The following is a 14966-nucleotide window of genomic DNA, read 5'->3' as shown; positions in this document are numbered from 1 at the left end:
CCACACCCAGGGCAGGGAGAAGTGTAGATCAGAGGTAGAAAAGCGTTTTAGTTCTCTATGTTTAGCTTGCATGCAGGAGTGACATGGAGATTGGAGACGAGGTTGATGGTAGAAACACAGCAGAACACTCCATGAACACCATCAGTCTGCTTTTGCCCTGTCCACTCCTAAAATGTTCCTAAGCTGGTCCCTGGGGAAAAAAAGCAAAACAAAAGTAGCTCTTTCATACATAGCTTCTTATGATCACCTGACAGTGACTGAACAACAAGTTACGACATTACGGTTAACATTTACCCTGCCTCTGGAATCACAGGAAGCAAGAGGGAGGGAGACAAACAAAAACCCTCTAAAGCCCTTTACTTTTTTCCATCATGCCAGTGTAGCTGCAAGAGCTGGAGTCTTCTATTCCAAAATATCCTTAAGAGACTGACAAAGAGGTTCCATTTTTGCCAAAATAATCCCTCTAATAGTTTCTCATTTTCTTGATGGAAAATGCATTAGAAAATATTTCTATATGTATATATATATATACACACTCGTTGGAAAACGAGCGGAAGGCAGAGATTGTCCAGATGATCCGGAACCCACTGAAGCTCAAACAAGCAAGTGTGTGTGTGTGTTTGACCACTTGAATCTTTATGATGCTACCATAGGGACAGTATACTAACTGGGGACTTGGTAAGAGAAAACTAAGCTTTTCACTTACATCAGTCTTCTGATCAAGATGGATCTACGTAGCAGGCCAAGAGCAGAATTTGAGCACGGAAATACTGAAATGAGTGGGGATATTTAAAGTTAGCCTTTCGCCCCATGCCCAGAAACATGTTATTTTTAAAGCCTGAATAACAAGATTTATATTTCACCAAGTATTAGAAGCAGAGAAACTGAACTGCCTTGACACAACTCCATCTGCTATAGTAGTACAGAAGTGTCACTATGGCAAAAAGCACAGACCTCTCTCTAGGTAATCTCTACCGAGCTAAGGAATGGAAGCAAGTCAGCAAGTACAGACAAACTCACACTCCAGAACAGTGATGGCAGGCTAGGAGATGAAACTCAAGAAGGTATCCATAACTGTGAAAATGAGCTGATATGTACAGCACAGAAGCAAAAGCAGTTTCTAGTAGTCAGCAATATTTATTATTCACATCAGTGCAAGTGATAGCAAAAAAAAACAAGAATATTTGCAGTAACACCTTGACATTAACTGTGGGTACACTGGAATTGATAGCTTGTAAAAAGTTGCTACGTAGTTCAGAGCACTGGCAAAGAGATGGGGTTTTTAATCACCCAAAGGATAACAAGGATCTTTGGCTACTAGGAAAAGGAATCTCTTCTTTTCCATACTTCTTAGTCCATAGAAACGAGGGAAGAGTTCTAGGACAAAAATACTGATTCCGTTACAAATTTTAGGTACCAAAGCATCAAGTTGTTCAAAATCATAACCATGTACCCAGATTAAGGAAGATTTGGGTATACTACAATAAATGCATCATTGCTCAATCTGACATTCAGTTTCTAAAACATTAACTGACTGAACTGCATATGTTAAAATCTGAGAGCAGAATTTGGACACCATAAAGCCAGTATCTATCCAGTTTCATAAATTTCACAAGCCATTTGATAGCAGAGCACCTCACAGCCCTCTGCCTGCTACAATTAACCACTGCACAACATGATCTCAAAGTTTCAGCCTAAAAATCCACTATTATCCTTATAGGCAAACAACAGATCAGCACTAAGTAACTTGTTTACAGCGTAAGTCAAGGGTAGGTAGTCCTAGAGCCTGCAGAAGATGAAGCAGCTCAGATGTATACATTACATAAAATCAGAGTACATCAAGGCATGTGGAAGAGATCCAGTGACTAATCAATAAATAACTAAACTCAATACTAGTGACAAAACAGCTTACTTAGTAATAACAGAGGAAGAACTTCAAAGGACAGAAATTAAGTTAAGAACAGAATATTTAACAGCAAACTGAGGCAGCTCATAGTCCCTGGAAAGGAGAAGTTACACATTAGAACTTATTGCAAGAGGATCATTCCCTGTAAATACAATACAAGCTTAATTTCCAAAAATAAACCTAGAAAGTGTTTCAGCAGGAATATATTGTTGTAGTACATCTTCCTAGTGACATCTCAGCAATACTACTCCAGCTGCTCTTATTTGACAACACGTTTTCACCTCTAACCTCACTCTACTATAAAAGCAAGTTATTATCAAATATTACTTTAATGTGTTTCTAAAGTGGGAAATAGGTTCTAAATTAATTTTTACAACACTAGTAGAGAAGCACCAATGATTTCTAGGTTTCGGAAACAAATACAGATGTTTGCGTGCATGTGTGTGTAAATATACAGATATACGTAGACACATAGGCAGGTAACATTTAAAAAGGATAAAATCTTCTCCCAGATATAAAGGGACTGGGAACACTGCAGTAAGTGATTTTAAACCAAAAATAAAATGACACATAACTAACACACAAACCCACCAAGTTATCTCTTACAGGAAAAAAACAAACACTTTTATTGTGTGGTGCTATTCAATAAAATAATAGACTAAAACTAAATACAGTTTTCTCATTTGCATTTTCTGTAGGAATATCCTTGCCCCTTGCAGCAAGGGTATTTACCTAATACATCAGAAAAGGCAGTACTTCTTACCAGAGAACCAACCTCTCTTTGAAAAAGCCTCAAATCAAGCAATTAATAAAGCAAGTGTATTTACTCTTCAAAACAAATTATGAAAACATAAACCATTTCTACTTAATTAATTTATTTCTTATGTATTCACTCACAAGTGCTTAGTTGAGCACACGGGAGAAAAGAAAAGATTTCTCTGTCAATTCTTTTTCAATTTCTCTATCTCCATTCTATGTATTAATTGGGAGACCAAATGGAATTCCTTTTCTGCTTCATGCATAAATCAATATGTTCTTGTTCTTTCTTCAGGACCATCTGTGCAACACCGCTGCCTTCAAATTATTCATAGGCTCTAAGGCCAGAGGGGACAGGTATATCATGAGTATGGTCTCTTAAACATTGGACATTTAAATTTCAGCAATTGCTCAGAACTGAGCACGCTAACTTTTGTTCTCAGCAACACTTGTGTTAACTCCATTCAAGGGGAGGGGGGCAGGGTTACATTAAGCTGCAACTCAATGTTCTTTGCCTGTCAAACTATCTCTTTCCTACTTTCCCTCATCCCAACCCAAGTTAAATCCTTTACTTTGAAGAGTTGTAAAGCTAGATGTTTTTTAAAATAAGATTTACAAACCACACAACACTGATAAAGAAACCGATGAAGTATACTGTCACGATTTGACAATACCAATCCTATGAATGTTACTCTTTCCACAAACCTTACTAAAAATGCTGATGTATCAGTCCCCACCATATGCTGCTTATCCAAGGGTTCTGAGGGAAAGGAAGTGGTGGACAGGTATAAGAAAGCACTAATGGTCCAGAAACCTAAAAAGCCAGGTATCTGACATCTTTTTAAAACAAACAAACAAACAAAACAAAACAAAAAAAAAAAACAAAACAGAACAGACAGATGAGTTGCTGGGAACTCACCTCACCTTGGAGCAGAGAAAACAGACTAAGAATTCCAATTAGGGACAGATTACTACAACACTTGAATAAATACACTGCAATAAAACCAATACAGATTACTATAAGTAAAAAAATCTCTAAGTTCACAGGTTTTGGGGGTTTTAAGAAAAAAAATAACAGAAAATAGGCATGAATTAATGAATGCTCCCTACAGATAGTGCAAATGCTTCTGATAGTCTCCTCAAACACTGAAGGAAATGAACAAGATAATATTGTTACACATCAGCTGATGAAGACTAAATCAAGATTTCAAGGATCAGAAAAGTTGGTTATAAAGGATTTTAAGAATCAGTCCTATGTCTGTACTATTTAACAGTCCAGTGAAGAAGTGAAAATTAAGTTACTTAAAGTTCAGTGTCTCCAAAACTTTTCAGAAGTAGCTATACTGCCTGAGACTATCAAAATGGATCCCAGCTGTGCAACAGCAGTTTAGGAGAACCAGTTATTTGGTGCACTGTCATCACACCTTTAAACTTCTTACTGTTACGGCTTTAGCTAATTATGTTAATTGCTTGTCACATCATCATAAAGGAGTAACCAAGACTGAAAAGATTCAAGGAACAAGATACACATTGAAACATTTTGGATTTGCATCCAGTAATCTACTGCAAAACCAGAACTACCTTTTTCATTCCAAGAGTAGATAAATCAGGTTAGTTCAACCCTAGCTTCTTCTCTTCAGTCCTCCTTACCCCACCTTGCAATACTAGGAGAAGAAAACACTAAAAACTATAAAGCAGACCTAAAAATATGAGGAAGCTATGGCACTTTGCATTGTTCATCTGAGAGATTAGTAACCATAGATTATTTGAATGGTGCTAAATTTGCAATCATTTAAATTAATGAAGAGAAGCCAAATTTTACTCTTGATATTACTGTTGGACTTGATCTTAAAAGTGTTTTCCAGCCTAAATGAGTCTATGATTTTACTGATTCATCAGAAATATATAATATGAAAGCTTATTTTTCTCTGAAATAAAGTTACTCATTACTGGTAAACTCCAAATACCAAAATCATGTGGGTTTTCAGTTTGCTCAAGTCTTTACTTTCTCCCTCCCTTCTTCCACTAAATTAAAAGTGAATCCTAATACACTGACAACAGATACAGCTGTAATAAAAGATAAATAAATAAAAACTAGAAATAGGAAAGCTCTACTGAAGACAACCTATCCCTATGCAATTCAAAAAAAAAAGCCAGTATACCTTAAGATGTTTGGATGTGAGAGTCTATTCATGAGTTGAACCTCTTTCAGCATATTTGCTCTGTTGCTGTTCAGTGTGTTCATCTTCAAAGCCATTACCTGGTCTGAAGTTCTGTGCCTTACCTATAGGATACAAGCAAAAAACAGTAAAGATATGAAATGCAAGACTGAAAAAACAGTAATGTTGTAGTACAACTATGTCGAGAACCTCCATGACAAACAACTTGATGTATACTTTGATTTCTGTAGTCTTTATCACACAGATCACTTTCTTTAAGCATACTATCCAAATATGAAAAGGTAGTTTGCTCTTCTTTTGCAACTGATGGTAACAGAGCTTGAGAAGTCAAAAAAAAAAAAGTTATCAGCTTCTTCGTACAAGTGAAGGAAGCCACTTACTTGTCCAGGGAGAGAAAGTTTCCTACTCCAAGACCTATGAAACCCACCTTCATTCCATCCATATCCCTCTTTTTTTCCCACTGCAATGGCTGGTGTCATTGTTCCACAGAACATGTTATGAGGACTTGCTGGTTACAGCTGCAGGGCAGATTTCAGAGGTATTCAATATCTACTTCAGAACCAAGACTACTAATCAGATTATAAATTCAATGGACAGAAAGCATTCATACCAACCCCAGCTGCAAAGCAGAGAGGTTACTGAACACGGTATCACCTAGTCTAGGATGTTAGTAGTGGCTGCAGAGTGTCAGCATGAAAAAAAGAGGATTTCTCTAGCAACTGTGCAGAAGCAGCACACCATTCAGTTACCTTCCCCAGTCAGAAATGCATGATTATGGCCATTTCTAACTTGATACTCCCAAACTAGCCCATCTGTCATCACGAAACAGACCAATATTATATAGATGTGTGCTACTATTAGAAAGGAGTTGTCACAATAGTGTAAGGCTTGCCAGTCCCTTGAATTTCCTTGCAGCTGGGCATTCCCACATGCATACTGGTAGTATTCATGGAAATTGTGTTCTTATTTGTATTGGGTCTGGCTGAGCCCCACAGCAGCCCTCACAGTGCTGTGCCTGTATCGGTAGCTAGAAAGGTGTTGGTAACACCCCCGTGTTTAGGTGACTGCTGAGCAGCGCTCGCACAGCATCAAGGCTGCCTCTCCAACTCCAGCCCGCCCAGTAGGCTGGGAGTGGGCAAGATCTGGGGAGGGGACATAGCCAGGACAGCTGGCCCAAAGTGACCAAAGGGATATTCCATACCATAGGACATCTGCTCAGATATAAAAGCTAAGAGAAAGGAGGAGGAAGGTGGGGGGGCTTTTGTTACTTATGACAGTCTTCCAGAGCACCCGCTACACATACTGGAAGCCCTGCTTCCCAGGAAGTGGTCAAACATCACCTGCTGATGGGAAGTAGAGAATAACACCTTTTGTTTTTCCTTTGCTTCCTCATACAGAACTTTTGCTATTGTTTCATTAAACTGTCTTTATCTTGACCCACAAGGGGTTTCCCCCCACCCACCCCCATCTTGTTCTCTCCCCCTGTTCAGCTGAGGAGGGGAGTGATTGAGCAGCTTGGTGAGCACCTGGCATCCAGCTAAGGTCAACCCACCACACCATTATTTTCTTCCTACATCAGCACCTGCAGCTCATAAACAGAAAACATGTAGTCCTTAAAGCCCTGAACTACCATCATGGTAAATTCATTCATGTTTATGGAGATTCAGTTAAAAGAGTCTGTGATGCAAGAATTTAAGACTGTCATCACCTTTCTAATTTAAAACAGAAATCTACTTTATGATGTAGGTCCATACAAGCTACCTATATTTTGAGCAATGGAAGCCTGCCTCCTTTTACTCCAGGAGACTGTGCTCATCTTTTCCAATAAAAGACTTCTTTAGCTGTGATAGCAAGTTCCAGAAAGAACAGCCGAACCCATGATAAGCAGATGCAAGAAGAAAGCTGGGTATGTTTTTTGCAGGTGAGGCGCACTGGTAGGTCTGAGGCAGCAAGTGATACCCATTTCCAAGTTCTATTTGTACACCACATCTGCAAGAACAAGGGGCACATTTCAGATAAACATTCTCACCTAGACACAAAGCCCCATGAATTCTGCACAGGGGTGGACTGGGAGGAAAGTGTCACATTTCAGATGCGTGCCTGGCTTAACACTTCTGAGTTGCCTATTCCTGTCCTAGTTTGAAGTATAGGGTAGCACTGGAAACACCAGTTAAGCGTGGTAAACAATATCGAGGGACTGAGTGAGTAGAAAAATAGCCCACAGATGTTTTGTCTCCTGCTTCCCCTCCTGCCCATGCACATGAGCTCCTCAGATGCCTCACCCACAGTCACCCAGTAATCCCAGAGTATAAAGGATCAGAAAGGAGGTAGAGAAGGATATAGAAACCAGCACTGAGCGTTGAAACCAACTGCAAGCTCATACGCATGGGACTCCTCCTTCCAGTGGCAATACTGGCTTTAAAATGAAACTGGTCGAACTACATCTTTCATGCACTGTAACAAGGTAATCTAGAATCCTTCTGCATACAACCTGTCTTGCCTGTTTGGCATGCTTATTGGTTTTAGGTGGGATGATTGCATGTTAAGTTGATGAGGTTTATTGTTACTTGTCAGGTTTCTTGTGTCTATTGTGTGCTTTCATTAATTTTTAATTTTACACAGCTTTTGCATACCCAGCCAATTTGAATAAACAAGCTAAGTTGGAGAGGTCAATGTCTATATACGGACTTATAAAACACCTATTTTAGTTATACATTACTTTTTTTTTACATAACTATTTTAGTTATACGTATACATAGTAGCAATGCTTTAGCTGAGGAACAAAAAAATTTTAAAAATTTTCACAGACTTAAAAGAATATTTGTTCCAACAATGCAAATTTAAACTAAAAAGAAAGAGGACAATTTAAAAGCTTTGAATCTATATACAGCAGCTAAATCAGCACACTTCCTCTGGGAGGAAAGTTAGGAATCTTGGGTGTTGTGGTAGAATAATTTGGGGTTTGCAGGGAATGGGAAAGAATTTGAAGGAACTTAGCTCCTACAGGCAGAGAGATGCTCTCAACAGCACTTCCTCAGAAATCAGCTTTCCGTTAACACAGAAGCTTCAAGGTCTGCCAACAGGGAATGAATTGAGGTAGAAGGTGAGCAGGAACTCACATGGAGTGTGGTCTTCAACGGTATTTGCCTTCTCATTAACTCTGCTAGCTACCTCTTAATTTCCTGCCCATTTGTATAATTCACTCTGTTCCATGCCAAAATTTCAAGTCCCTGTGCCTCAACTCTGAGGTAAAAGTACTTCTTCCTGATTCTTTGCCTTTTCCTTGTTCTGACTGCTCTTCTTGAGCTAGGGAAACACCAGAAAAGAGGCTAAGTTTCTGGGACACTGCCCCCTGCATGCTTCCTGGATTTTCAGGTCTGATACACAAGAGGAAGTGGTTAGCAACTTGCTTCCCAAAGGTCTGACTCTGCACAGTACTAACTCCACATCCACAGAAAACTGAGCCACTTTAGCAAAGACAGATTTTTCATCCTCCATTTCAGAAAGATATTCTGCAGTCTTTTCAGTCTTGATAAGACTGAACAAGGTTCTGTGGTGAAGTCTGGGGGGTTCTTCCTTCGTTTGTTTTATAAAATCATTTTCCCCCTGCTTAGAAATAGCTCAGATTGCCAGCATATATAGAATGTTCTGTCCATATAACTTGTTTCTAAACAGCACCCAACACTGTGCTATGTTTTGTTTCATTTCAAGGGACACCACAAGGTAATACCGGCATTTTTATTTGAACTTTAATATACTGTGCTGACGGAGGATCTAATCCTGCCGAATCTGATAGAACAGCAAATTACCTAATCAAACCAAAGGAGAGGTGGGAGAACAGGGACTCTTCCTTTCTCACTAGCAAGGGAGGAAGAAGCTGAACTGGAGGTGGGAGGGCATCTTCTCAAGAAGACAATACCCACTATTATGAATAAAATCAAATACCAGCTTATATATATTATGGAACACAATGCTAATCACTTTGATTATACATAAGGCTAATCGTGTTCTCTGAATTGGTGCTGGCGAACAGTATTTCCGTGACAGAAATGGACTGCCAAAAGGAACAGACAGGTCCTATCTTTAAGGTCCTGGTCAAGCTCCAGATCATCCACTCAGAAGGAGCTATCAGTTACACTACCCTCTGTGCCTACTTACCTGTCAGTCATACCCTAGACAAAATTCGAGTCTATTTTGGCATCCCTTGCCAAAACCCTGCCAAACTGTTTAGTTTTAATTCTTTGTCTCCTTCCAGGCCACTCTGTGCAATGAAAGGATGGAAGTGATGTTTCAACAACCTGACCACTCCAGAAGGAAAAACCAGCAAGTATTTTGGAAAGATTGCTGATCCAATTTAACATTTGTTTAAAAGGCAGTTTGCCTCAGGCATATGCCTGTATACTCAACATAAACAGGGATTCACTCATGCAATTCAAACCTTTCACTGATGCAACAGGCAGACTGCCTTAAAGCTTTCAAAGCTGTTGACATTATTATTAATTAGGGTTCCCTGCATATCAGAGCAAGTAACCTTTCAACGATGTCTGGGTGATCATGCCTCTGCTTAGAAATATTCTGATAATCCTACAGCTGTTTTCCCATGCTGCTTTGCACACGTTTCTCTCTTCTCAGTCTGCTTACCTATGTATCTCCATCTCTGAAGTCACAGTAACCAGATACTGCTTCTCTGTTTTATTGCTGGCAGGCAGTTAAACCATGCCTTTGCACTCTGATTCTTCTAGGATCAAAGTACTTTGTAAGTACTTTGACCTGGCTATGGCTAGCTGCATGGCCTGCCTGTTCACTGTGTCTCCAAATCATGTTCTGCTCCTGGACCTTACCCCTTCCTTTAGAAGAAAGCAAGAAATAGAGGAAGTCACACATCTAGATACAGAAATAATAGATTTGAAGGAAATCTCATAATAGTGGTGGAGCAGGGCTCACATTCAAAAGAACGAGCCATTATATAAATGCTGTATTGAGTTCACATGAGAAGTATCCTGCAAAACTGGTGGGCCTAAGAACTTCATAGCTACACAGCAAGCTGAAAATTTATTATTAAAAAAATAAATGTTGTTTAGATAATTATTTATTAAGTCATTTAGATATGTCAGGACTTTCTGAAAATCCAAACATTTATATTACTTCCACTTTTTTCCTGAACTGAAGTGGAGGACTATTTAAGCAATAGCCAAAATCTAGCCGACTTCATCTTTCACAAGGCCTTTTTAATCTGTATTAACTGTACCTTTCCAGGTGGCCTTGGAATAAGCATCTGAAGAACATTTCCCAATATTGATGTTATAAATCTGCCAATACAGCTCTCAGCTTTGCCCCTAGCTTTTCACTGCATTTTCATTATTTTCCAAATCATCATTATATAGCTAGAAGTATTTTGCCACTATTCTCTTCCAAAACTGCATTTAATTGCTTCCTATTTTTTCCTTATCATCCCCTCTTCCAGTATCCAGCCTCACTGCCTAATTACATTTACAGATCTTTAGTTATACAGCCTTCTACATAAAATCACACTGCCCCCCGAGCTCTAGCACCCACACCAGTTCTTCCATCATTCTTTCACACATTTCAGTCTTCATCTGGCCGTTTCACCTTCACCTTTCCTGCCATGTGCCCAAAGTACCATTTTAAAAGCAGCCCTCTGTAGTCCAAATGTATGACCCTCCCTCAGTTTGCTTCCTGTTTCTGAGCTCACTACATTATTCATAAAAATGCTGCACATACTATTTTGACTGATACTGGCTGACCAGCCTTACACTCACCAACTCAAATATTTCCCCCACATTCAGCCTGCAGCCTTCATGTTAGTGACATATACAGCAAAGGTCAAACAGCTTTTTATTTATATAAGCCACCTTCTATCAATCTCTTCTGTAAGCGGCTGTCTTCATCTGATTTGCAAGTATTTTCTCCTGCAATGACAATAGATGAAGACATTACCTTAGTCACCCTTCTAGGCCATTTGCACTAACTATGCTATATAGTATTTTGACTGAGTCAACAATAAAGCCAGTGAGACACATGAGATGATGAAAATTATTATTAGAGAGAACTAATATTAAAGAGAATTATTATTATTGACTACATTATAGGACTCCCTACTAAACAACAGGGAAACAGTACTGAAGCTGACCAGCATTTGGCTCTAATGCCAAACTTCTCTCAAAAGCAGCCTATTTCCTTGCTGTGACAGCAGAAGGAACCCTAAAAAAAGTTAGGGTCAGCTGCATTTTATTCAAGTCTTACAGTCAAGCCAGCAAGTCATCACACTCATACAGACATATATTCATGCCTTGAGGATGAATGCATTAAAAGAATGCTTAAACTCTATGTTTGATTGAAGAAAGCTCCCTTTAATTGAGAAGACAAACCTGTTCTTCAGCTCAGATCACACTGTTAACAAACAGTGGAATCTCAAATGTTTTTCGAAACATTAAAATATACCCACAGTAACATACACATATGCATGGTAGTGATGCCTGTAACAAGTCAAAAATCTCACGTCACTAGGAAAATTTGCAGTCACAAATAGAAGCTTAAAGAAATACATCAGATAATATTAAGCTGCTATGTTGATGCTAGGGAGTCCGATTGGGTTGTGGTTGCTTTCAGAGTAGTAGTACATAATGTCACTATACTCTTTACTTCTTGCAGCAAGAGAGAAGCCCGCCAAGCACAACAAAACTTTGCCAAACAAAACTAGTCAGCATGTGTTACAAGAGCTTTAGCACAGGTTTAGAAGATGTACAGAAACTACGCACAAAACAAAACCCAAAACCTTTCACAAGCCTGACAGCAATTTTGACTCCACTAATTTCTATTACTAAAAACGATTGTGCAAAATTTCTTACAGAAACAAAAGATCCTACTTTGACAAGTTTAGTAACTTCCAGCCTCACCAATTCAGCAAAGTAACAAGTTCAATTACTACAGCATATTCCACACCTACAGTCAAACGAATTCTCCAAATTTTTTTGCCAAACTAAAGTGAATTTATAATTAGTGAAACAGAAGTACCATTGATACTTTGTAAATCCATTTGTATGTGCCAAAAACCTCTCAATTTTTCTATTGTATTTTGTTTTCTCATTGCCCGCTGTAATGCAGAATCAGGGCCCCAAACATGGCATTCATTTATTATAAACAAACCATTTAATGATAGGAATTTGTTTATATCTCTCTACCATTAACTTGATCGCATTCAAATCAAAGGCAAAAAGAGGCTAAAGTCATATTTTGAGAGAAACCATATATTAATCAGAGGATTATTGTTCCACAGTTTGAGATGAGACAAACAGGCACAGCCCAGGTGGGGAAGCTGACTGATTTTGTAGCTAGTTCAGCAGAATGTAACCATACAAACTTCCCTAAGAGAAGGAACATGGACTTACCTCTTAAGCACTAGGCAAGAAGATGCAGAACAGCATTGCTATGCCACAGCCTCAGTATATAGCTCAACCATGTACTTTATACCAAAGTCTAATGTCATAGTCAGGAAAGAAAAAGAAATACTAAATCTGCAGTACAGAGAGCTTATTCTTCATATTTAATATTAGCTATCATCAGTTCATTGAACAGCCCTGGGCATGCTACTTCACTTACCTTGATCCCCTATTAATCTGTATCTATAAAATGGAGGTGATATTGCTGCCTGCCTGCTATCTATTGCCTACTGGAAGTCTGGTATCTGCAAATGACTATTGTAACATCCAAAGATAATACATAATCAGATACTGTATCTGTGTCTTATTTTCCTTTATATATATACATACACACACACGGTTAAATATTTCCCATGTTGCTATGGGTTTATCCTGTAGGAAAGATGATAGCATTTACATAATCTGCAGATGCTTTTGAAGCAAAAAAACACTTTAGGCTGAATTTTCCTGCCATATAATTGCACCTTCAGTCTTTTACAGTATATTAACAGTTTGGTACTAAGCACACAGTCCCCTCACTGTACCAATGTCGTCATCGCTGCTATTCATCAAGCACATTTGTTTGATTTGTTTTCAAAAACTGTATGGGAACCTTGAGAGAAAGTTTTATTTTGGGCAGAAATAATTTCCTTACATTTCCTTTATAAATCTTTCAAATAAATGTTACCATGCATGAGTAAGGAAGTCAACCTCACATTCCAGAGCAGAGCCCGCTGGCATACAACTATTGCTACCATAATCACAGTTACAGCACTAGGACTTGACCACAACCACAAGTAAGAAGAGAGGAGGGAGTATGAAGGACCTACATTTTGCTTTCTTGAGGATACTAAAGTTTTTATAAATTGCTACATTTAGTAACTTTCAGGCTATAGTCAAAACCAAAAGCTCTAAGTAGTTCTTGTTATTTAAGCCTTCATGGAACTGCTGCTCTTGAGAATTAAAGTTCTCCTAGTAAAAAAGTAGCTAATTAAATATACCACGCAATTTCTTAGGTGTCTCATTGCCAGCAAAAGCTAGGAAGCACAAGAATTGGATTTGCAGGACTGAATTGCATGGAGCTGACGCGAAAGTGACAAACTGTTGTTCATGACTCAGTGTTACAGGTATTGTCAACTACGGATTAGTTAACAAAGAAATGCTGTCTCAGTATCGATTACTCCAGTGGATGTTTCATAGCTCTGTCCTCTCCTCAACCCCTAATCCAACAAGCCATCAAATAGAAGGTGCCACCCATGCAGGGCAGTCCCTGCTGCCGCTGCCCAGCACAAAGGGCCCTGCAGAGCCCTCGGGCCGTGGCAAGCACAGCGAGAGTGGGTCAGTGGCCACGGTGACTCCCAGGCACTGGAAGCTCACATGGACAGAAGGGAGCCCCTATAACTTGGATACAGCCTCAGCAGCTGCTGGGAACAGCACGGCTCTAGATGACTTGATACAGAACTCCCAACCGCTCCAGCAGTAAAGGCTCACAGAATCCCTATCATACAGGTTTTGGAGTTCCTTTCTCTAGTCATTACCAACGGCTATTAAGCGGCTATGAGGAAGCGCTCCCTATGGATTCTGAGACTGTAAACATCATCTCTTTTCTGTTATTGCCATCACTAATAATTTGCACTTTTCATTTTTAGATTTCATATTAGTCAGTAACACGTGCACGTGTATTACTGTCACGTACACATTCTCCAGACATGGGCAGTGAAATCCATCATGAAATACATTTAACTTCCCTCCCCTCCCAATACCAGTAAATAAATTGTGTGTCACAATGATCTTAAGTGATGCACTTGTGTTCTCTAGGCACAGTCATGTTAATACTGGACATATCCCAGCACAGTTATTTGAAGAACAGTAAATCAGCACCTGTCTCTCAGTATCAGCTATGAATGAGCTTACACAAATGTGCATGTTTGCCAGCTGGCAAAATGCAGAAAATCCCAGAGCTGCCAACCCAGCACATCTCCATCCAGAACAGAAAACTAAACTGATCATTTAACTGTGCTTGAGAAATTATTATGGAAAACAAGACAAAAAGCACACAAACATTTCTGTGCCAAGGGAACCTTGCCGTTTGTTTTGCCCCTGGGAAACTGCACAATGATACTCAGATTGGCACAGTTTTTCTTCCTGAAGAAAATCAAAGGCCCAAAGGACTCTGAACTACAGCAGTCACTGTACCAAACACAAAATCCAACCAGGAGGTTATCTCTTATTGCAAGGTCCCACTTGTTACGGTATCAGAGTGCCCTTACTGTTGACAGAATTTGTGAGCATTCTCTCTAGTTGTGAGGACAACTTACCTCAGACATTAACATATCAGCTGCTCAACAAGACGTAGAAGAGGCCAAGTTTCCAAACAGGTGATAAGTACATTTCAAAACGAACAACTTCATATTAATATTAATTAATTTTTTTTCTTTTGATTGAGTATTCCTTTAGCGTCAAGCTTGTTTCAGTGATTTTTGTTCTGGCTTTTTATTAAGTAAACAAGCCCTTCACTTTCAGGGTATAATTATAGTTCTGCCATGTTTTCCAAGAATCTCTTTCTTCAGCAGAGAAGCTGGCTGACCAAACCAAAGAAAGCGAAACATAGTGTAAGCAAAACTCATTCCCCTGTTTTTTTAATTTCCTTCACGAGCATAGTTCTAGACTTTACTTGTGGTAATG

The 14966-nt window shown here is 39.1% G+C and overlaps 1 protein-coding gene across 2 annotated transcripts in view; it reads right to left on the bottom strand.

The window, feature by feature from the left end:
* Positions 1 to 14966, bottom strand: part of TESK2 (testis associated actin remodelling kinase 2) — an 84772-nt gene that overhangs the window by 50112 nt on the left and 19694 nt on the right. For both annotated transcript variants that reach the window (XM_037403686.1, XM_037403687.1), the window contains exon 3: positions 4825 to 4946. In XM_037403686.1, coding sequence (XP_037259583.1) covers positions 4825 to 4946 — 122 coding nt within the window. The remainder of the gene's footprint in view (positions 1 to 4824; positions 4947 to 14966) is intronic.

This window comes from Falco rusticolus, chromosome 11, assembly GCF_015220075.1.
Source record: "Falco rusticolus isolate bFalRus1 chromosome 11, bFalRus1.pri, whole genome shotgun sequence".
Taxonomy (NCBI): domain Eukaryota; kingdom Metazoa; phylum Chordata; class Aves; order Falconiformes; family Falconidae; genus Falco; species Falco rusticolus.
The sequence above is the reverse complement of the archived record's forward strand: the minus strand, read 5'-3'. Positions and strand labels throughout refer to the sequence as shown.